At 39.1% G+C, this 25,169-nt stretch overlaps 1 protein-coding gene across 1 annotated transcript; it reads right to left on the bottom strand.

Moving 5' to 3' along the window:
* Positions 1-14,599: 14,599 nt before the first annotated feature.
* On the bottom strand, positions 14,600-15,085 carry LOC107646794 (uncharacterized). The gene has a single exon (XM_016350950.1). The coding sequence runs from the start codon at positions 15,083-15,085 to the stop codon at positions 14,600-14,602; it is 486 nt and encodes a 161-aa protein (XP_016206436.1).
* Positions 15,086-25,169: the final 10,084 nt, after the last annotated feature.

Here is a 25,169-nt window from a genome sequence, read left to right as displayed (position 1 = left end):
AACTAGGAGAATTTTTAAAAAAATTTCTAAATCACAATGTTGCGTTAGGATAAGCGTAGTCAATATGATAAAAATTTCCAAGAAACTCGTTTTTAGGGCACCACCCCAATTGTTTGAAATTTTTTTTAGAACTTGCTTGAGCTATATACTTGTGGATTATGTTTTGAGCTGAGAACACAAGTATGTGAGAATCGACCCTAATTGTGTGGTTGCATCATACATAACCACTTACTTCCATTCTTGTGTACATTATTCTCCTCCTATGATTGTAATCCTTGATTTGTTTAATTCTATATGTCCATTAACTTGTGTATACATGCATTTATATGATTGAGGCCATTGTTCAAATAGCTCACTTACTCAAATAGCCTACCTTTTATCTTCCATTGTTAGCCAATTTTGGGCCTATGCTTGACTCATTTGTTCTTAATTGTAACACACTACAAGCCTAAGTGAAAAAATAATAAATATCCCTTAATTTGGATCTTTGATTAGCCTAGGCTAGTGAGAGTATTTATCATCTGATTCTGGGAAAGTTGGGAACATTGGGTAGAGATAAAAGTGTGTTTATGTTTCTTGTTGAAAAATATTGGGAATTGGGTACATATTCATGTATTAATCATGTGTAAGCCATATGCATTGATGCTCTTGTATATATATAAAATAAATTTATATATAAAAGAAAGAAAAAAGAAAAGCAATAAAAAGGGGACAAAATGCCCCAAAGTTCAAAGTTCAATAAGAGTCAATGCATAGGTGTGGTGATCAAAAAGAGAGTACATGAGTGTGTGAGAAAAGTGAAGAATGGGTAGTTAGGTTTGTTTAGCATTGTATAGGCTGTCATAGGTTAGGTGGAAAGTTTAAGCTAATCAAAGATTCAAATCTCAAGCTCACTTGACCATATGCATCTTACCTTAACCCTAGCCCCATTACAACCTATGGAAAAGACCTCATGATATTTGTATGCATGCATAAATTAATTGTTGATTGTTAGATGAAAAACAAACCTTGGAGAGCATGATTAGGGGAGAATTGAGTGAATCAACCCCATACACTTGAGTGCTTTGAGCAGATACACATCCGGCGAGGGTTTGATCGCTCAATTACATGTTTCCACCCATGATCATCCTTTCTTGCAAGTTTGTGAACTCTTTCAATGATTCAATCCAATTGTGGTTTGCTTGATTGCTAATACCTTAGCACTTGTGCTTATACGCGTATTCTTGGAGGTTGATTTATTTTGACTAAGCCATTGCATCATGTAGATAGATTGCATTTAGTAGTTGCATTGAATAAATGTTAATACCCTTTTGCTTCTTCTTGATTTTAGCATGAGGACATGCTTAGTTTAAGTGTGGGGATATTTGATAAACCCCGGTTTCGTGATTTATCTTGTGCTTATTTTGGGGGATTTTGTCACTTTTTCTCGCATTTATTCAATGAAATAGCATGGTTTTGTAATTCTTCTTTGAATTTTGCTTAAGTGTAAAAACATTCTTTTTATGCTCTAAATTAGTGATTTTAATTCACTTTAATTCCATTCGATGCCTTGATGTGTTTGATGAGTGATTTCAGGTCCGTAAGGCAAGTATTGGATGGAAGAAATGAGGAGAAAAGCATACAAAAAGGGAGAATGCATGGAGAAACAAAGATTGGGAATGCACCAAAGGACGCGCACGCGCACTAGGCGCGCACGCGCAAAAGTGATTTCACCTATGGACGCGCTCGCGTACATGCCGCATCTGCGCGGGTTGAGAATTTGTCAGCAACGCACGCGCGCACATGGCGCGCACGCGCCGATACTCTCATGTGGCCCACTTGGAGGCAAAATGCTGGGGGTGATTTCTGAGCTGCCCAGGCCCAAATCCAACTTGTTTCTGAGTGTATTTCATGTAGAATTGAAGTCCAAGCAAAAAGGGGAGCAATTAGTTTAGCCAACATGAGCCTTTAGTTAGTTTTCTAGAGAGAAGCTCCTTCTTCTCTCTAGAATTAGGTTAGGATTAGGTTAGAATATTTTAATTTCATGTTTAATTACTTGATCTCATCTTGTTTCTTCCATAATTTCTCATTTCTACACCTTGATCCTCTTAGTTTTTATGCTAGTTTCTCAATTTGCTCTCGTTTGTGATGATAACTCATGTTGGGTTTGTTTACATTTAATGCAATTTTGATGTTGATGTTTCTTTAATTGATGAATTGAGTTGTGACCTCACTTTTCTTGCAATTAATAGTGGTAGATTTTAGTATCTTTACAATTTATGATGCCAACTTTTATTGCACTCTAAGTGTTCGATGAAATGCTCTCTTTAGTTCTTGAGTAGTTTTATCAACTCTTGGTCTAGGCCAAGGGACTTGAGTGATCTTGAGTTTTTGGATACAATGGATTTGGTAATTTGAGAACCCTGTGTGATCAATTTGAAGCTCATTGACGCTAACCCACTACTAAGTCAATTGGTAGGGAGGTTAGGACTTATGGGTGGATGTGATTAGGCCTATTTGACATACTTCCAATCTAGGAGTAAATGTTACGTACTTAAGGCTTTGAGAAGTAGACTTAATGGGTTGGCCCCTCATAATTGTCAATAATTGGTGTTAACTAGGATTGTGATCTCAAGTACCGAAGTCTTAGCCAAGAGTTCTTTATTTTGCTTTCTTTACTTACTCGCTCAATTGACTTTCTTGCCATCTCATAAACAAAACCCCCCTTTTTACCCCATCATAGCCAATACGCATGCACTCCATTGGTTCCTAGGGAGACGACCCGGAGTCCAAATACTCTGGTTAATTCTTATTTGGGGGCTTGTTAATTGTGACAAAACCATAATTTTAATTTGATGGCGAGAGTTGTTTGTTGGTTTGGAGCTATGCTTACAACGAAATTCTTCTTTTTATGAGAGAAATTCCTAATCAACACGAATCTCACGTCTGTCAATAAGTAAATGACATGAAGAGCATGTTGAGCATCAAGTTCAAATAGGAATTGACACAAACAAGATTAGTGATAAGTGTGAGAGCATTTGGTCCCATCCTAACTCAATGATAATGAAGCACAAAAACAAAGAATAATGAGTTAGGAAGGACTAAAGCACTAATCATGTGTGTTGAACAAATATTACAATTAATTCTAACAAGTCATGAAGCACCAAGATAATCCAAGAAATTCTTAACAATTGAGTAGAAAGATTCAACACCAATATCAAAACAAGAAAATTAGAAAAGCAAATAAGAACAAGCTATAAAAAAACTTAAAATACAATGAATGAAACTATGCAAATGCAATAAACAAAAGGAAATGAAAAATAAGAAAGATAAAAGGTAAAAATTTAAAAAAAAAGGGGAGAAGAAGAAATAAAAAGAAGAAAGAAGTGATGAGAAGGGTGAGAAGAAAAGAGAAGAGAAGAAAGGGAAGAGAGAAGAAGAAAGTAAGAAGGGAAGAAGAAAGGAGAAGAAAGGAGAAAAGAAAGAAAAAAAAAAAGAAGAAAGAGGAAGAAAGGAACAAAAATAGGGTAGCTGAGGTGCGAAGGTCACGCTTGCGCAATGGCGATGCGCACGCGAGAAAAGCAAAAAGGTGAACTGACGTGTGAGCGTCGTCCATGCATACGCGTGGAACGCAGAGAAGAGAGATAACGCGTATGCGTCATCCACGCGTATGCGTGAAGCTAAATTATGCTCCCAGCACAAACGCAGCACAAGTCCAGCACAACTCTCTGGTTTTTGTACCAGGAGTCCCACATCAGCCTTTCGACGCATACGCGCTGCTCACGCTCACGCATGGGTGTGCGATAAAGACCAATGATGCGTACGTGTCGCTTACGCTTACGCATGGGGCGACCTCTTTTTTTATTTTTATTTTAAAGAATCGTAAAACGGAAACAGGGCACTCTCCTAACTTATACACATTCTAAGGCAAACAAAATTTAAATTTAACAAAAATCTTTTTAGTTTTTGAAAAATTTTTCAAAGACAATGCAAACAAAACTTGTACTTCAAGCAAAATGCAATTCAAAAACAACTATCCTACTCAAAACATGAATTTAACAAGTAACCTAACAATCAAAACAAGATATGTAAAAGTATTAAAAGAAGAAAACTACCTAACAATGGCAACTCAATTCATCCATTGATTATATCTACAAGAGAATAGAAAGAGTTTACCATGGTGTGGTGTCTCCCACCTTGCACTTTTATTTTAAGTCCTTAAGTTGGACAATTGGGAGGCTCCTTGTCAAGGTGGTTTATGCTTGTATTCATCCTTGAACCTCCAAGGATGCTTGCTCCTCAAATGATTGTCAGAATTTCCAACCGACTTCACCAAGCTTGGGTGAAGTTCTTCCCAAGATATGAGCTCCCAAAATTGGTCTTTATGTTGTGATCTGGGATCCCATATCTTATTTTCACACCCGTCTTCTAATTGATCGTCATTGTTCCATCCGGGTGGTAGGTACATAGAATTCTCATTGGGGCACCAAATTCTCCTCCTAGACCCATACAATTTAGCATTCTTCCAACCATGGGACCTATGCCTTAAGGGTTCAACCTTAATGAGCCTAACATTATTTTTCCACCCACTACACAATTCTCTCATACTCTTAACTCCACAAAGAGCTCTAAGTTGCCCATCCGTTTCAAGTAAACCATATTCAAGTGAGAAAGTAAAGCTTAGGGATAGGAATTTTACCCACTTGAATATTGTGTTGGATGGTTAATAAACCCGATTTTGTGGTTTATCTTGTGCTTATTTTGGGGGATTTTATTAATATTTCTCACACTTATTCACAAGAAATGCATGGTTTTGTGTTCACTTTCCAATGTTGCTCTATGATGAAAAACATGCTTATTTTGCCTAGAAATTGCCATATTTTAATCCTCTTCTATTGCCATTCGATGTCGTGATGTTTTTGTTGAGTAATTTCAGGAATTATAAGGTAGGAATGACTTAGGAGAGAGGGAGAAAGCATGTACAAAAAGGGAGGAACATGAAGAATTAAAGTCTTGGGAGCAGCAGCATCGGCGTGTCCGCGCACTCCACGCACACGCGTGGATGGGATTGGCTGGAAACGGGGCAAAAGGATGGACGCATCCACGCAGATTGGAAGATTTCTATCGACGCGCACGCGCAATTGGCGCGCACGCGTGGATCATAAAAGCAATCGGCGTGCGCGCACGCGTGGGAAGCTGCACGTGACCTCATTAAGAGAAATCTTGCCTAGCGATTTCTGAGGCCAAGGAGGCCAAAATTCAAGCTGTTTCTGCATGGAAAAAACCCAAGGATGTTGGGTGGAAGGGGGGGATGACTCATTTTACATTAGGACACAAATTTTTAGCTAGTTTTGGTTCTTTGGTTATTCGAGAGAGAGAAACCCTTGTTCCTCTCTAGATCTAGTTTCCATTTTGATCTTCCCTTGTTGATTTGTGAATTGGATTTTGTTAATTACAATTTTAATTGTTAAATTTGAATTCCTTGTTACAATCTTGCTTACATTTAGTGATAGTTTTATGATTCTTGTCAATTGTCATTTTATACCCATTTCATGAATGTTGTGAATCTTGACTTGTTGATGTTACATTGATGATTTCTATGTTTAATCTTGTTGATTACTTGATTGTATGTTGATAATTGTTAGTGGGTATTTGTGGAATTCAATTTAATTGCTATTTTGAACATGTCTTTTATTAATGCTTACCAAGTATTTGATGAATTGTTTACTTTGATTATGGAGTAGTCTTTTCCACTCTTGGCTTAGGTCAAGGGAATTGGGTAAACTTGAGTCATTGGGTCTAATAGATTTGATGATTTCGGAGCCCTTGGTGGTCAATTTGATACTCATTGACGCCAACCCACTACTAATTTAATTAGTAGGTAGGTTGGGACTTATGGGTTGATGTGGACAAAGCCATTTGACATACCTCAAGTCTAGAGGTAGATATCACGTACTTAAGACTTTGGGGGTAGACTTAATGAGCTTGGTTCCCCATAATTGTCAATATATAGTTGTTGGACAAGGATTGTGATCCCAATTCCCATGCCTAGTCGAGAGTTGCTTTTGTCATTCATATTTGAAAACCAATTTCCAATCTCAATTGCCTTAGTTATAGTTACTTATTTGGGTTAAAGTAGAATTAAGTAGAATATTGCTTGTTCATTGGAATTGCTCAAGTTTTGCGTAGGTAGTTGAATTAGTTTATTACAATTTAAGATTACTTGCTTGTTAAGATTTCCATTTAATTTCATGCGCATAACTCACAATCCCGGATTTCTAACCAATGTCGAAGCACATGTTTGCCCATTCCTTGTGAGATGACCCGAGGTTTGAATACTTCAGTTATTTCTATTGGGGTTGAACTTGTGACAACCAAATCCCTCTTCTAAATTTGACCCCCCGAGGATTGTTGTTGGTAGAGCTATACTCACAACGAGGTGTTATTAAAGAGAAATCTATCAATACACCCTTGGGTGTTACACGTCAATGGTGACTTAGGAAGGGGTGGTTCCAATGATCTTGCAAGTTCCACTCCCTTGTGCTCTTCCTTAACTACCTCCACCTCTTGGCAAGCTCCTTCAATTTCAATTCCTTGCTCACCAACTTCTTCTATACACCCCTCATTGCTCAAACCATGTGTCGGGGGTTGTGCACGGTCCTCCTTGTCATCAATTTCAGAACACAATGAGGGAGATTCGTCAATTTCAAAAGACACATTGGTTTGTGTGGAATCATCTTCAATTATGGAGCTTTTTTCTTTCTCAACCTCTTCCTCTTGGTAGCTTCCTTCCAATTCAATCTCTTCTTCATTGCTTACGAAGGGTATGGAAAGTGAGGTATCTTCTTCTTCAATCTCCATGTCAAGCCCAATGGGAGAGGATTCAATTGTAGATAGAAACTTATCAATGATTGAATCCATCTCTTGATCAACCTCTTCAAAGTCCTCAACCAGGATATGCCTTGGAGGTTGTACACCCTCCTCAACATCAATCTCAAGCTTCTTGGAAGAGGGCTCTCTAATTCTACATCCCCATGGACTTCCAACATCTCCTAGGTCTTCAACCACTTCTTCCGGCTCAATTGTCTCTACTCCCTCCCTTTGTTACAATTCTTGCCTCAACTCCTCTTCTTCACTTTGAAGCTCCAAATTCACTCACTCGCTATGCTCCTTGATTGCTTCTCCATATTCAACAATAGGAGTACCTTGATCGTATAGGCTTAGGCGGAAGGAGACCATGTTGCTAACGGCTTCTGCCAATGTAGCAATCATGACTTTTAGCTTCTTGAACTCCTTTTGCGTCTCCTCTTGCCTTTGGATGTAAGAGCTAATATCTCTTTGTTGTTCTAGCATGAATGCATGGAGAGATTCATCCATTGGAGGTGGTGTAGAAAGAGAAGGTTCATCGTTTAGGAGAAAGGGCTCATAATTGGAAGGTGGTTAATCTTGGTTAGGGTATGAAGATGGTGTATATGGAGGTGGTTCTTGGGAGTAATTGTGTTAGAATTGTGGTGGCTCCATGTATGGTTCATACGGCTCATAAGGTGCTTGGTATGGTGGATAAGGGTTAGGGTCATATGGAAGTATTTGGTGATAAGGGGCTTGTGAGTATGGTGGTTCAAAACTATATTGAGGGGAGGGGTTATATGTATGTGGTGATTACGGTTGAAAACCACAATGAAGATCACCACATCCATTAAATAGATATGCATTAGGATTTGGATTGTACCCATAAGAAACCGTAGGAGGTTGTTGCCAAGAAGGTTGTCCATAAGCTTGAGGCTCCTCCCACCTTTGGTTGTTCCATCCTTGATGCATATTCTCATTGTAATTTCCATCTCCTACAACATAGTTGTAACCACACTCATAGCCAAAAGGGTGAGAATTCATAGTGGCAAATAAAAACAAAGCTAGCAAAAACAAGAAACAAAGTTCTAAACCTAACAAAAACTAACAAACAAGCAAAAGGCAAACATATTCATATTATTAACATATATACAATAACCAATAACAAGCACACATTGCAATTTCCCAGCAACGGCGCCAAAAATTTGATAATGAGGATTTATACCGGTTTGGAATTTAGCAAAATAATTTCGTTGCGAGCATAGCCCAAATCGATAATCGATCCTTAAATCAAATTTTTATAATTGGTTGTCACAAGTACAAACCCCAATAAAAATTAACCGAAGTATTCAAACCTCGGGTCATTTCACAAGGAATTGCAATGAAGTGATTAATTATTGGTTGTGAAGGAACAAGGGGGGTTTGATTGATAAAAGGGCAAGAAAGTAAATAACGAGAAAATAAAGCAAACAAATAAATAAAGCAAGTAATAAAGAGAGACAATCATAGTAAGGATTGAGAATATAGACTTTCTATCCTAGTCACTAATTATCATACAATGATTAACAAGAATTTATCCTATTTAGTCAACTCCAACAATGGAAGAAAGTACAATGTTATCTTCACACGAGAGAAAGTCAAATAAGACTAGTTAATCTCAATCCAGAAGTCCTAATCAACTCACTAATTGAATTAGCAAGAGATTAGAGTCAATGAAAATAATATTAACTAACAACTCTAGATCGCCAACATAAGTTGGGTATTAATGACTCAAGATTGCCTAATTTCTCTTTCCAAGCCAAGAATGCTGAAAAGGCTACTCTAACATCCAACCAAGCATTTTGTCAAACACTTGGAAGGCATAAAATAAAAGCATGGTAAAATTACAAGGAAAAATAAATCTACCACTACCCAATTGCAAGGAAACAATAACAACTCAAATCAACAATAAAAGAACATAAAACATAAATTGCATTAAAAAGGAAACCAAATCCAACAATGGTGCATGAACATAAAAATGACATAAAAAGAAAATTAACAAGAGAACTAAGAGAGCAAAGATGTAACAACAAGAAATTGAAAGGAAAACAAGATGAAAACAAGAATTAAAACCTAGATCTAAGATGCAATTAACCTAAGAATCCTAATTCTAGAGAGAAGAGGGAGGTTCTCTCTCTAGAAAACTAATCTACATGATGCTAACCTAAAAAAAATTGCTCCCCCCCCCAATTCCCTTACCATCCTTGGGTTCAAAAACATTAGAAATGAGTTAGATTTGGGCCTCCTTGAGCTCAGAAATCACCCCAGCGTTTTGCCTTTAAGTGAGTCACGTGACCAACATCACGCGTGCGCGTGGATGACACGTGCGCATCGCTTGATGATTCTTTGGTCACGTGTGCGCATGGGTGATACGTGCACGTCGCTGACAAATCTCCTTTTCACGCATACGCGTGGAAGACGCATGCGCATGGCCTTGAGTTCAGCAAATCCTCACCTCTTCATGAATTCTCCATTTTTGCATGCTTTTTCCTCATTCCTTCAACCCAATCTTTGCCTTCTAATCCTGAAATCACTTAACAAACATATCAAGGCATCGAATGGAATTAAAGTGAATTAAATTTATCAATTTTTGGGCCTAAAAATCATGTTTTACTCTTAAGCACAAATTAGGAGAAATTCACAAAACCATGCTACTTCATTGAATAAATGTGAGAAAAGATGATAAAATTCCCTAAATTCAACACAAGATAAACCATAAAATTAGAGTTTATCAATCATCTTCTCCCCCATTATCCATTCTTAGAACTCTGTTCCTTTGTGAATTATGAGCCATTAAACCTCCTAGTTAAGGTTAGGAGCTCTGTTTATTTCTTTGGATTAAGATTATTATTCTTCTACTTTAACTAATGTTTGATTCAATTCTAAGGTGTTGTTTTCGTTTCTAATCTTATGAATCTGGATGGAACGAGAGTATGACACTCATTCTACATGAGCTCTTGTGATTCTCGAGAGAGTTATCTTGCTTGGGCAACAGCTAGAAAACACTCCTCCTAAACAGAGGGTTACCTACGACTGATTGGGATATGTGACATGAAATCCTGTCAGCTTTGGGTAATTAAGGTTTCTGTGCCACTAAACTGGTTTTCTGAACTGCACCCTTTGATCTGAAAGAATTGACCTTGTTTGTGGCGTTTCAGTAAGATCAGAGGAGATTAATTCGCTACGAGAGTAGGCTTTAGTCACCTATGGTTTGCCATAGAATGAATCATTCACTATTAAGGTAGTTGGTAAAATGTTTTAATCCAGAAAGATAAACATCTCCAAAGCCTTAACTGCTCCCATATATTATCTCTTTACCAAACCTTTAATTTCTTTCTTGATTTTTCTTGATTATTTGATTTATGCAAATTTAACAACAACAACTCCTTTTTTATTTGTCAAACTAAGTCTTGCAAGATAACTATTGCTTTCTCAAATCAAAAATCCTCGTGGGATCGATCCTCACTCACCTGAGGTATTACTTGGACGACCCGGTACACTTGCCGGTGAAGTTGTGCGAGTTCTAATTTTGCGCACCATCGGTCAATGCTCAACTCAAAATGGTTGCTCATCGAGTTGATTGAGCGCTGAATGAACTCTAGCCATCCCCTAGCAACCGGTGTCAGATCATGTTAGCCTAACTGCCCAGATTATCCCTCAAAATTTAGCCTCCATTGAGCTCTCAGAAGGCATATGTCTGCTAATATCTGCTCTGGCCACTTGTTGATGCACGAAAACTTGTCTCTCAACAGATTTTCCTCGGCAAGTATACCAAATTGTCGTCAAGTAAAAACTCACAATAGAGTGAGGTCGAATCCCACAGGGATTGATTGGTCAAGCAACTTTAATTGGAGGAATGTTCTAGTTGAGCTAAGCAGAATTTGATATGAGTGCAGGAAATTAAATGGCGGAAAAGTAAATGGCAGAAAATATAAATGCTGTAAATAAAGAGCTGAATATAAATGACGGAAAGTAAATTGCAGAATCTTAAATGGGGAATGGGGAATTTAGCATGAAAGTAAATGGCAGAAACTAAAGAGAATGGGTAAGATCAGAAATGGGGAATTCATTGGGCTTAGGAGATGTTGCATTCTCCAGATTAAGTTCATTCTCATCTCTTCCTCAATCAATGCATTCATTGATCTCCTTGGCAATCTTAAGTGATTGAATTCCAATTCCTTGGTAACTCAATCTCTCAAATCTTGATCAATTTCCCAATTCCTTGGTCTAATTGCTCATGAGAAGAGATGAAGTTTGGTCACTGATTATACCACATGTATTTCCAAATCAAAGTATTGGGAGAATTATATGTCACCATATCCGCCCAAACCCCAATTTGGTCCAACATGAGAAAGCATTTCTAGCATGATCTCTTCATTCCTCTTCCAAGGTTCAGAAGAGATCCAAGTATGAATAGTTTTTTTTCCAAGACAACTATCCAATTGGATGAAGATTGAAAGCTTTCAAGTAAAATCAAGAGAAAAGAAAGAAGAAGAATAATGAAAACTATTATTGATCCATCAAATTACAACAGAGATCCCTAACCCAATGAAAGGGTTTAGTTGTTCATGGCTCTGGGAATGGAAAGCAAAGATGGAGAGTACATTCTGATGTAAAACTAGAAGTTGCAGAGAAAGTAAAATAATACAGAGAGTAGTCCTCTCCATCCCCAAAAGCTCCTCTCTAGTTCAAAACTACCCCTATATATACTACTCTTCTGATCTTCCAGTTGGCTCTTCAAGTCTTGGATATGGGCCTTTGGATCTTGAGTTGAAGCAGTTTGGAATCTTCATTGGGCTCAGCTTTACTTGCAGAGAAAATGTGAAGTAGGCATGGACTTTGGCTAGGACGTTAGTGGCGTTAACGTTAAGTGAAAATGTGGGTTCGAGAACGTTAGTGACAATCACCTTTTGCACTAACGTTCCTAGCCCAAGATGAGTTACGTTAACTTCAACGTTAGTGGCACTAACGTGACCACTAACGTTGCCTCTTGATCCATTGCGAGCGTTATTGGCGTTTACCTTTGCCAATAACATTGCCCTTGGCCCCTTCTTCCCTACGTTAGAGTTCACGTTAGTGTAGCTAACGTGACTCTTAACGTGGGTATGCCTCAAAACACCCTTACCTTTGTCACTAACGCTCCAAACACCCTTCTTCCCATGTTAGAGTTCACGTTACTTAGGTTAACGTGACTTCTAACGTGGTAGTGATAGCCATCTCCAACGTTAGTGACAAAGGTGAGTGTCACTAACGTTGGCTCATCATTCCTTTCTTCCACGTTAGCTTCCACGTTAATGCAATTAACGTGGCAACTAACGTGGCTAATAGAGGCTTAGTCCAACGTTAGTGACAAAGGTGAGTGTCATTAACGTTGGCTCTTCATTGCTTCTCCCACATTAGAGTTCACGTTAATGTAGTTAACGTGACTCTTAACGTGGCTAAGTGTGCCCCTATCCCCAACGTTAGTGGCATTCACTTTTACCACTAACGTTGGAGCTTTACTTTTCTTCCACATTAGCTTCCACGTTAACGTAGTTAACGTGGACACTAACGTGGGCTATGATGGCTCACGAAAGCGTTATTCGTGTTCACTTTTCTCATTAACGTTGTAAGCTAGCCTCCTTTCCACGTTAATGGTCACGTTAGTTGGACTAACGTGGCTATTAACGTGGCATCTTCCTTGCTTCCTTTGTCCTGAAATCAAGCAAATAAAGTGCATCAAAGCTAGGTTCTAACCTATGAGATCATGCATCATTCAATTTATCATTCAATTCATGCATAATTCTCATAAAATCATATAAAATTCACAATGTTTGCTTGAATCAAGATGTAAATGATTATTTACCCAAAACTTGCTTATTTCCTAAGAAAGTGCATGAAACTACCCTAAAACCATAAAGAAAAGGTCAGTAAAACTGGCCAAAATGCCCTGGCATCACTTGTCCCTATTGACCCTCTCAGTGTATCACTCATTATCCTCCCTATCTAGTGGCAGGCAGAGTGTCTCTCTCATGCTCTATGGATTGAAATCAATAACTCGCCCTCTCACCATCATCCGCCAGTTCTTGGGGCTGGGGTTTACGCCTTTCACATGCTTGTAGGTCACCCAAGCATTAGCGTAAAACTCTTGGACCATGAGTTGGCCCACTTCAGTGACTGGGTTGCACAATGTGTCCCAGCCCCTCCTCTGAATCTTAGCCTGGACTTCTGGGTATTCGTCCAGTTTGAGATCAAATCGAACCTCTGAAATCACCTTTTTCTGCCCGATGATCTCATGGAAGTAGTCCTCATGGACCTTGGAACTGAACTGGTGCGAGTCAAAGGGACCGGTTACGAGAGCTTTCTCCTTCCTCTTCCTAGAGGATGATTCTCCAGTCTTGGGTGCCATCGGTGATAAATAGTGAAAAATAAAGAAAGCGGCACAGCCACACCAAACTTAGAACTTTGCTCGTCCCCGAGTAAGGAAAAGAAAAAATATAGGAAAAATAAAAGGACTTGGGGATTATGAATGGAGAAAAAAATGAAAGAAAAATAATATAGTGAAATAAAAGAAAATAGTATGAATAGGAGAAGGAAAAAAGTGGTAAGGATAGAAAAGAAACTGAGAGATAAGAATGATGTGGAGTAAATGTAAATGCTGGAAATAGGGCAAGAGAAAGGATGGGGTATGGAAGGTGGGAAGGAAGAGAATGTAGTTGGAAAGTAAAAGGGGACTAAAAAGAAAAGAGAGCGTGTAGTGAATTGATTGTTGTGGTGAAAGGAGGGGGTAAAAAGGGTGATTTATAGGAAGGGGAAGAGGTTTTTAATTGTTGGGGAAGGGAGGGGGTTGGGTAAAAATGAGTGGGAATTAATTGGGGTAGGGGGGTAAGTGGTTATGGGTAAGGTAAAAAAAAAATAAATGGGGAAAGGGGGGATTTTTGTGTGTAACAGTCAAGGGGGAGGGAATGGTAGGGTGGGGGTTATCTGATTGGGGAGAGAGGGGGTGGGGTGGGTGGGGCCCACGGGTTTTACCTTTTTCAACATTTAAAACCCTTCTAAAGTAACCATTTACATGCTGCTGGCACTAAACGCCAGCATCGGCGTTTAGCGCCGTAGTGTCCTTTTTTTTTAATTCAGAAAGAATTAAATAAATTTTTTTATAAGGTCCTGGCGCTAAACGCCCAGGTCCGCATTTAGCGCTAGGGAGACAAGGGCTAAGTTCCCAATTGCTATACTCTTGGCACTAAACATCACGTCCGGTGTTTAGCGTCAGCAAGGCAGTGAAAACTCTTCTTAATTCGGACTCATTGGCGCTAATGCCCGGCTTGGCGTTTAACGCCACCTCCCTGGGACATTCCTTGTTTTACATGCCACTCGGCGCCAAATGCCAGGTTGGGGCATTTGGCGCCACCCAAACAGAAAGCTTTCCTCGAAATACATGCTTTATGGCGCCAAATGCCCAACTTGAAGTTTAGCGCCAGAGCACCTAAATCAATTCTTCTCTAGGGTGTTCAGCTTTTCCTTATGATTCTTCTTGTTTTCAATACTTTGCATGACTTAAACACATATAAAAAGATGAAAAACCTTAGAAAAGCAGAATAAAAGAATTAAACTAAAATAAAAGGAACTATAAAACTATAATCAAGATAACTATAAAACCAAAATTAAAGTAACTTCAAAACCAAGAATACGGATAGTTGGGTTGCCTCCCAACAAGTGCTTCTCTTAACGTCATTAGCTTGACATTCAGCTTCTGCTAAGTTAGCAGCTGAGTAGACCTCTGGCAATCAACCTCGCCTCCAAGATAGTGCTTCAGCCTATGGCTATTAACAGTGAACCTTCTATCTGAGTTTTCTTCCTGAAATTCCACATGACTAAACTGTGACACTCTAGTCACTACAAACGGTCCTGACCACTGGGACTTCAGCTTTTCGGGGAAGAGCTTGAGTTTCGAGTTGAATAATAAGACTTTCTGACCTGGCTCAAAAGTTTTGGTGGCTATCTTCTTGTCATGCCACACCTTGGCCTTTTTCTTATAGAGCTTGGAATTCTCACAAGCTAAATTTCTGAATTTATCAAGCTCATTCAGTTGAAAGAGCCTCTTCTCTTCTACGGCCTTGGCATCAAAGTTTAGGAACTTTGTTGCCCAATATGCTTTTTGCTCCAACTCATCTGGAAAGTGACAGGCTTTACCATAGACTAACTTATATGGGGACATACCAATAGGAGTCTTGAATGTCATTTGGTATGCCTAGAGAGCATCGTCAAGCTTCCTAGCCCAGTCCTTCCATGAAGTGCTAACGGTCTTCTCTAGAATCCACTTGAGTTCTCTATTGTAGACCTCAACCTGTCTACTTGTTTATGGGTAATAAGGGGTTACCATCTTATGATGGACTCCATATCTCTATAGAAGTGAGTCCAGTTGTTTGTTGCAGAAGTGGCTTCCTCCATCATTAATTAGTGTCCTTGGGACACCAAACCGGTTGAAAATATACCTTTGAAGAAAGCTCATCATCACTTTGGCATCATTAGTGGGTAAAGCCACTGTCTCTACCCACTTGGACACATAATTAACTGCCACCAAGATGTAAGTGTTTGAGTACGAGGGTGAAAAAGGACCCATAAAATTAATGCCCCATACATCAAATAACTCAATCTCTAAAATTCCTTGATGTGGCATCTCATGATTGTGGAGAAGATTCCCTGCCCTCTAGCACTTGTCACAGTTCCTCACAAATTTCTGAGAGTCTCTAAAGAAATCCGGTCAATAAAAAACCACTCTGAAGAACCTTAGTTGTCATCCTTTTACCACCAAAGTGGCCTCCGTATTCGGAACCATGACAATGCTAGAGAATCTGTTGTGTCTCCTCATCTGAAACATAACACCAGATAATACAATATGAGCATCTCTTAAAAATATAAGGTTCTTCCCACAAGTAGTACTTTGCATCATTTAAAAGCTTTTTAACTTGTTGTTTAGTGTACTCCTTGGGGATGAACCTCATGGCTTTGTAGTTTTCAATATCCGCAAACCACGAAGCTCTCTGAATCATAATGAGTTGCTCTTCCGGGAATGTCTTAGTCACAGAAGTGGGTTGTTGCATCCCCTCTTCAGGCTCAATCCTGAAAAGATGGTCAGCCACTTGATTCTCTGACCCTTTCCTGTCTCTAATCACAATATCAAACTCCTGAAGAATGAGCACCCACCTGATCAATCTTAGTTTAGAATCCTGCTTGGTTAGAAGGTACTTAAGAGCAGCATGGTAAGTAAAACCAATAACCTTAGAACCAATTAAATAGGACTTAAACTTATCAAAAGCATAAACTACAGTCAGTAATTCTTTTTCTGTAGTTGTGTAATTCTTTTGTGCATCATTTAACACACGGATAGCATAATAAATGATGTGCATAAGCTTGTTCTGTCTCTGTCCCAAGACGGCTCTAATAGCATAGTCACTGGCATCACACATCAATTTGAATGGTAAATCTCAGTTGGGAGGAGCTATGATAAGAGTAGAGACAAGCCTAGCTTTTAGAGTTTCAGAGGCATGCAAACAATCATTATAAAAATTAAAAGGAATGTCCGCAACTAAGAGGTTGCTCAAAGGTTTAGCAATCTTAGAAAAATCCTTTATAAATCTCCTATAAAATCTTGTATGTCCCAAGAAACTCCAGATTGCCTTAGCATTAGTGGGTGGTGGTAATTTTTTAATTACCTCCACCTTAGCTTTATGAATCTCAATTTCCTTACTTGAAATCCAGTGCCCAAGAATAATACCTTCAGTGACCATAAAGTGATATTTTTTTCCAATTTAAAACAAGGTTTGTTTCTTGGCACCGTTTCAAGACCAAGGCAAAATGCTTAAGGCATGAGTTAAAAGAATTACTAAATATAGAAAAAGCCATCCATAAATACCTCAATAAACTTTTCAACCATGTCAGAAAATATGAAAAGCATGCACCTCTGAAAAATTACTGGGGCATTACATAGTCCAAATGGCATCCTCCGGTAAGTAAATACTCCAAAGGGGCATGTGAATGTCGTCTTCTCTTGATCTTGAAGGTCCACTACAATCTGATTATAGCTAGAATATCCATCTAAGAAACAGTAAAAAGCATGACCGGCTAACCTCTCAAGCATCTGATCAATGAAAGGCAAGGGAAAGTGATCCTTTCTTGTTGCATTATTGAGCCTCCTGTAGTCAATACACATACGCCACCCTGTGATGGTCCTTATGGGAATAAGCTCATTCTTCTCATTCTTAATCACTGTCATACCTCCTTTTTGGGAACCATTTGCACAGGACTCACCCATGGACTGTTAGAAATTGGGTAAATTATCCCAGTTTCCCAATGCTTTATTACCTCTTTTTGGACTACTTCTTTCATGGTTGGATTTAGTCTCCTCTGTGGTTGCACAACTAGTTTAGCATCATCCTCAAGCAAGATCTTGTGCATACACTTAGCCGAACTAATCTCCTTCAAATCACTAATGGTCCATCCAAGAGCCATTTTATGACTCTTGAGCACTTCAAGTAACGCCTCCTCCTCTTCATACCTCAAAGAGGAGCTAATAATCACTGGATAAGAATCAGGCTCACCTAGGAATGCATACTTCAAAGAGGGAGGCAAGGGCTTCAACTCAAGCTTCAAAGCCCTTTCCTCAGTACTAGGCATGTGAGGCTTCTCCTTCTGAGGTGGTGAACCATCAATTTGAAGCAAATTATTCTCAAAAGGGGATTCCATAACATCATCAAGCTCTTCATCTTCACATACTTCTTCAATCAGGGGCTCAATAAGATAAACTTTCATACCCCTCAGAATCACTAGGGTGTTGCAAAGCCTCAAGCACATTAAGGACAACTTCCTTTTCATTGACCCTCAAAGTCAATTTGCCCTTTTGAACGTCAATAAGGACTCTACCTGTAGCTAAAAAGGGTCTCCCAAGAATCGTAGAGACATTTTTGTCCTCTTTCATATCCAGTATGACAAAATTAGTAGAAAAAATAAATGGTTCTACTTTCCCAAGTAAATTCTTAACAACTCCAAGACAAAATCTAATTGAACAGTCAGCAAGTTGAAGAGAAATATGAGTAGATTTTACCTCATCAATTTGGATCTTTCTCATCAAAGAAAGTGGCATGAGATTGATGCTAGTTCCAAGATCACAGAAAGCTCCCTGAATGGTGATATCTCCAATGGTGTAAGGAATCAAAAAGCTCTCTGGATCCTATATTTTCTCAAGGTGATCATGCTGAATAATGGCACTGCATTCCTTAGTAAGCACCACTATCTCATTCTCTTTCCAATTCCTCTTGTTAGTCAACAACTCCTTCATGAACTTGGCATAAAGAGGCATTTGTTCAGGGGCCTCTGCAAAAAGAATGTTGATCTAAAGCTTCCTGAAGACCTCTAAAAATATGGAAAATTGCTTATCTTTGGATCCCTTTTAAAGTCTCTGAGAATATGGCATTTTAGGCTTGTACTCAGGTGCTTTAGGCAATGTCGGATGTGTTTCAAGACTAACTAGAAAGGGGTTGTCCGGGTGTCTAGAGGGCGCATGCTCTTCCTTACTCTGTACCTCCTCCAGAGCTTCTTTTTCAACCGGTTCCTCACTAACCTTTGCTTCTGAACCTGTTACTTTACCACTTTTCATATGTATGCCCTTGCACTCCTCCCTTAGATTAGGCACTGTATCACTAGGAAGAGTATTAGGAGGCCTCTCAGGTACTTTCTTGCTCAACTGATCCACTTGAATCTCCAAGTTTCTGAGTGAAGTTCTGGTCTCCTACATAAAATTATGAGTATTCTTGGAGAGTTTTGCAACAATAAACTCTAGGTCAAATGATTTTTGAGGATGAGAAGGTACTTGTTGTGGTTGAAAGGGCTGAAACTGGAGGTTGTTGAAGTTATTCTGATTGAAATTACCCTGAGAATTATTGCCAAAATTCTGTTGCCTCTGAGGTTGATTTACCCATCCAAAGTTAGGATGATTCTTCCACCCCGAATTGTAAGTCTTAGAGAAAGGATCATTATTGGGGGGTCTAGAGGAATTGTCCATGTAATTGACCTGTTCAAGGGAAAATTGGCTATAATCATAACTCTCACCTTGAGGAAAGTGGCACGCATGTCATAAGATGTATCTTGAGTATTGAAGGGTGAGACTTGCATTCCACTCAAGTGTTGAGTAATAGCATTAATCTGTTGAGACATGGCCTTGTTCTAAGCAAGAATAGCATCCAAAGCATCAAATTCCATGACTCCTTTCTTACAGAGGTTCTCTCAGAAGAATATAGATATTGGTTGTTAGCAACTATCTCAATCAAATCAAAAGCTTCCTCAGGAGTCTTTTTCATGTGAAGAGATCTGCCTACAGAATTATCCAAAGACATTTTGGCAACCTCAGTAACTCCATCATAGAAAATCTATAACTGAATCTAGTCTAAAAACATATCTGGAGGGCACTTCCTGAGAATCATCTTGTACCTCTCCCAGGCTTCATATAGAGACTCACCCTTTCTCTGCCAGAAAGTCTAAACATCCATCCTCAGCTTAGTCAGCTTCTAAGGTAGAAAGAACTTGGTTAAAAATCTATTAACCAACTTGTCCCATGTATCCAAGTTTTCTTTGGACTGTGTATCAAGTCATTGCTTAGCTCTGTTCCGTATAGCAAATGGAAAGAGAAGCAACCTATAGACATCTGAATAAACTCCATTGGTCTTCACAGTGTCACAGATCTGTAGAAATTAGAGGTAAACAAGTTTGGGTCTTCTTGCGGGAGTACATGAAACTGGCAGATCTGTTGTACCAAAGAGATGAGCTGAGGCTTCAACTCAAAATTATTGGCAGCCACAGGAGGTACAACAATGCTATTGCCATAGAAGTTAGGACTAGGAGCAGTGTATGAGTCCAGTGTCCTTCTTGGTTGCTCAGGCACATTAGGAGCATTAAAAACATGAGGATTAACATTGTTGGTGTTGTTTAGATCCAAAGTAGCTCCTTCAGTTTCCTTCATAAAATTATCCTTGAGATTCACAATGGCTTTATAAGCTCTAGCCTGCTGTAAATGCCTTCCCAAGGTTCTCTCAATCTCAGGATCAAATTCAAGAAGAGGTTTTTTATTCCTGTTTCTACTAATAAAAAACAGAAAACAAGAAAAAGCAAAAATCTCAACGTTAGAGTGAAGAGAATCCCCAGTGAAGTAACCTGAGTAAATGAAATAAATTAGAATAAAATAAATAAACAACACTAAAATTTTCAAAAATAATTGAAGGAAATAAACCAACAAATTCGAAAATTAATTAAGGAAAAGTAAGCCAATGAGTTCGAAAATTTTAAACGAAAAATAAATGCAAAAAATAAATTAAAGAAACTAGGGGGATACTAAACTTGATGACAAGTCATCTTAGCCTAGTTTCACTAGCCTTTTTCTTTTGTTTTCAATTGATTTATGCACTTTCTTGAGCCATAAGCAAGCCAATTGGGTAGATTTCCATGTTTCCTTTGATTTAATCAACCATAGATGAATTAATGCAATTTCATGAGGATTTATGCTATAATTGCCACATATTATGAAAGAATGACAAACTCATGATTTTGAGTATAGCTTTGATGTGTTTGGTTGATTGATGATAGGTGAAGAAAGCTTGGAGAAAGGTTGAAGCAAGAAGGAATGGCTAGGAGCAAGAGAGAACAAAAAGTTTGAGCAAAAGTTTGCCTCAAACTTTAGCTCAAACTTTCGGATAAGTGAAAACACACCAGGGAACAAAAAGCTTGAGCAAAAGTTTGCCTCAAACTTTAGCTCAAACTTTTGGGAGAAAAGCTTGAGCCAACGTTTGCCTCAAACTTTTTGGCAAACGTTGGCATCACAAATCAACACCCTGGAGAGAAAAAGTTTGCGCCAACGTTTGCCTCAAACTTTTTGGCAAACGTTGGCGCCATCAGCAACACACCCTGGAGACAAAAAGTTTGCGCCAACGTTTGCCTCAAACGTTTTGGCAAACGTTGGCGCCATGAGTGTGCATAAGGGGGCCAACGTTTGAGCAAAAGTTTGACCCCAAACTTTAGCTTAAACGTTGGTAGCAGCAAGAATGGGGCAGCTGGTGTAAAAAGTTTGAGTAAAAGTTTGCCTCAAAATTTTACTCAAACTTTTACTCAAGCTTTTATAATTCCCAACCCGGTTCACTTTGGTTCTCTCTCCAACTCCAAGAGCAATCAACCAAGGCCTCTATCAACCCAATTCCATCAAGAGCAAAGGCCCAATTCAAGGCTTGAAGACTATTTGAAGAAAGTGTATAAATAGCTTAAGATTTAAGTTTTTGAAAAAGCTTTTCTTTTCGGTTTTGATTAGGTAGCTTTGTAGAAAGCTCACCTTTACATTTTGGCATTGTTGTTTTAATTCAAGAGAATTTGGGAGGAGAATTGATCTCTCTTCTTCCTTGTTCTTGCTTGAATACTTTTTACTTTTCTTGCTTCGGATCTTGGGTGGAGAATTGAAGAAATTCTGTTTCAATTTCAGTTTCTGTTAATTGCTTCTTCTTCTACTTTCTCTGCAATTTACATTTCTTCATTTCCTTTGCAATTGTTCTTGCTGGATCTAGGAAGGCATTGAGATCTAGACTTTGTTATCTAGTCTCTTGAGTCCTGAGATCTGGATTCCCATTCTCAATTTCTCTGTTTACTGCTTTTCAAGCTCTTTTATATTTCTGTTTTAGATCCGATTCAACCCAAGGCATCTTCTACTCTTCTGTGTGTTGAATTTAACTCTTCCTTGTTTAATTTCTGCAAATCAAATTCCCAATTCCCTTTACAATTCAAGCCATTTACATTTCTTGCACTTTAAGATTCTGCAATTTACATTTCTTGCGTTCTAAGTTTTGGCCATTTAATTTCTTGCCCTTTAAGATTTATCACTTTAAATTACAGTTCTCTTTAATTTCATGCAAATTACCATTCCCTTTATTTTCCATGCAATTTAAATTCTGCAAATCACAAATCTCTCAACCAAATCTGGATTCGCTTGACTAAATCAACCACTAAACTAAAATTGCTCAATCCTTCAATCCCTGTGGGATCGACCTCACTCCCGTGAGTTATTATTACTTGATGCGACCCGGTGCACTTGCCGGTGAGTTTTGTGTCGGATCATTTTCCGCACATCAAGTTTTTGGTGCCGTTGCCGGGGATTGATTAGATTGATAATGATTAAGTGAGGTGGTGATCTAGATCTAGCATTTTTAATTTCTGTTTCTCTAATCTTTGACTAACACGCTAACTGTTTGAAATTTTGCTTAAACTAAACTTCGTTCTAGCAATAGACTGAAGAGTTACTGGTGGTGTTTCTTGTGTTTTGTTTGTATGTCAGGTACAGGGAGATCCATTCCTGTTTTATCTGAAACTGACCAGAGAACTCTTAGAAGGTTGAGAAGAGCTGAAAGAGGGAAAAATATTGTTGGAGAGGAAGAATCTGAGGAAGAATATCACGAGATGGAAGGAGATCCATCTAATCCAGGAGGAGGGGTTAACAATAACCCACAGCAGAGGAGAGTATTGGCCTCCTATACCTTTGCAAATGCTAGACATTGTGGAAGCAGCATTCTCACCCCTAATGTCAATGCAAATAACTTTGAATTGAAGCCACAACTCATTACATTGGTCCAAAACAACTGCTCGTTTGGGGGAGGACCATTGGAGGATCCAAATCAACATCTATCTACCTTCTTAAGGATTTGTGACACTGTCAAGTCCAATGGCGTGAATCCTGAAACTTACAAACTTCTGCTGTTTCCGTTCTCATTAAGGGACAAGGCCGCACAGTGGCTTGAAACTTTTCCTCAAGGAAGCATCACTATCTGGGATGATTTGGTGACTAAATTTCTAGCCAAATTCTATCCACCTCAATGAGTCATCAGGCTGAAGACTGAGGTGCAAACATTCACGCAATTGGATGCTGAAAATCTGTATGAAGCATGGGAGAGATACAAGGCTCTGCTGAGGAAATGTCCACTAGAAATGTTCACTGAGTGGGACAAGCTACAGAACTTCTATGAAGGACTCACTCTAAAGGCTCAAAAATCACTTGACCACTCAACTGGAGGATCATTGCAACTGATGAAAATAGCAGAAGAAGCTCAAAATCTTATTGACATGGTGGCCAAGAATCAATATTTCTTTGCTCATCAAAGAAATCGCCAACCATCACAAAGGAGAGGAGTAATGGAGCTAGAAGGGGTGGACTCAATCTTGGCTCAAAACAAGATGATGCAGCAGCAAATTCAACAATAATTTGAGCAAATGGCCAAGAGGATTGATAGCCCCCAAGTTGCAGCAGTTAACATAAGCCAATCATCATCCACATGGGGGCAAAATGAAGAAACTCAAGAAGAACAATAACAAGAGCAAGTACAGTATATGCACAACCAAGGACCAAATGAAGTGTATGGTGATACATACAATCCATCCTGGAAGAACCACCCAAACCTCAGATGGGGAGATAATCATACCCAAAACCAACAACCATGGCAGAGGAACTCAAACCAAAACACTTCAAGAAACAACCAAAACCACAACCAGCAGCAAACTAACCAGAACCCCTACAGAAAACCTCAAAACAACTACCCTAACCCCAACCATTACCAATCTAATAACCAACCCACCAACCAAAATGCCTACCATCCACCACCCACATCTCACAACCACCCACATCTCACAACCCACCACAAGTATCACTTGAATCTCAAAGACTCACTAACTTGGAGACCTTGATAGACAAAATGTTGAAACACCAGGAAATGACAATCAAGAACCATGAAGCCTCCATGAAGAGCCTAGAGAGGCAGATTGGGCAGATCTCCAAACAGATTTCTGTTGAGAGACCTTCAAGCTCACTGCCGAGTGACACAATCCTAAATCCTAAGGAAGAATGCAAGGCAATACAATTAAGGAGTGGGAGAACATTGATGAGCAACAATGACACTACAAAGAAGCAAGCAGAGAGTAGCAAAAGGCCAATAGAAGATGAGGAGCAAACGAAGGAAGATGAAGCCAAGGATCAAGTTGTGATGCCAAACAAGAGCACTGAGAAACTCAAAGAGAAGGATAACCAGTCACACAGTTCAAAAGAAGTGATTCAGGGACAGCAGCAAGTAGGAAAGAGCATCACACCTCCACTGCCATATCCCCAGAAGTTCAACAAAGAGGCTAAGGACCAACATTTTCATAAGTTCCTTGAGACTCTCAAGAAGCTGGAGATCAATATTCCCTTGGCTGAAGCACTTGAGCAAATGCCTCTGTATGCCAAGTTTTTGAAGGATCTTATCAATAAGAAAAGAAGTTGGGATGAGAAAGAAACCATACTGCTTACTGAGGAATGCAGGGCCTTGATTCAAAAAGGGCTTCCTCCGAAGCTTGAGGACCCAGGGAGCTTCTTGCTGCCTTGCACCGTTGGGGAATTTACCATCACTAAAGCAATGTGCGATCTAGGAGCAAGTATTAACTTAATACCATCCTCCTTGGTAAAAAAGCTGCGTATAGAGGAAGTTAAACCGGTACAGATATCTCTAGAGCTAGTAGATAAGTCAACGGTATACCCCAGGGGTATGATTGAAAACCTTCTGGTCAAGGTGGACAATTTCATATACCCTGCAGATTTTGTGGTTCTAGATTCAGATGGGGATGATGGTGACTCTATTATACTGGGAAGGCCATTCTTGGCCACTGCTAGAGCTATCATAGACATAGAGCAAGGAGAACTAACTCTCAGGATGCATGATAAGAGTGTCACTCTGAAGGTATTACTAGAAGCCCAGTTTAGTAATGAGAGGAGGGACTATAGGGAAATTGACAAGGTGATTCACAACAACATCCCAAGGCAGAAGATTGTGCAGAAGGATGAAAAAGTCCAAGAGGATATTGGAGTATTAGCCACTGAAGAGAGAGATCCCCAAGGTAAGCCTACAGCCAGAAAAGAAAGATCAACAAAAAAGGGGATGAAACGCAGAAACAAAACAAAAAGGGGTTGGAAGAACAGGAAGATTCCAACAGAGGGGCTTTCCAAAGGTGACAAAGTGCAATTGATATATCAACAACTGGGAGCAAGCCAACAGACTGATGACTATTACACTGTCAGCAACATACTCTCGTTGGAACATGCTGAAATTGAACACCAGAGAACAAAGAGGAGGATCACAGTCAGGGGAGACAAGTTGAGGCACTACAATCCTCAACCACCATAAAAGAAAGCTCCAATGTCAAGCTAGTGACAATAAAAGAGCGCTCCATGGGAGGCAACCCATGATTTAAGATTTATGTCATTTTAAATTCAATAA

The sequence above is a fragment of the Arachis ipaensis genome, chromosome B6, assembly GCF_059453495.1.
Source record: "Arachis ipaensis isolate K30076 ecotype BB chromosome B6, ASM5945349v1, whole genome shotgun sequence".
Taxonomy (NCBI): Eukaryota; Viridiplantae; Streptophyta; class Magnoliopsida; order Fabales; family Fabaceae; genus Arachis; species Arachis ipaensis.
This window is presented reverse-complemented; position numbering and strand designations above follow the sequence as displayed.

Excerpts from the sequence above, each read along its gene's own strand:
- LOC107646794 (XM_016350950.1), bottom strand. The coding sequence starts at position 15,085 with ATGACATTCAAGACTCCTATTGGTATGTCCCCATATAAGTTAGTCTAT.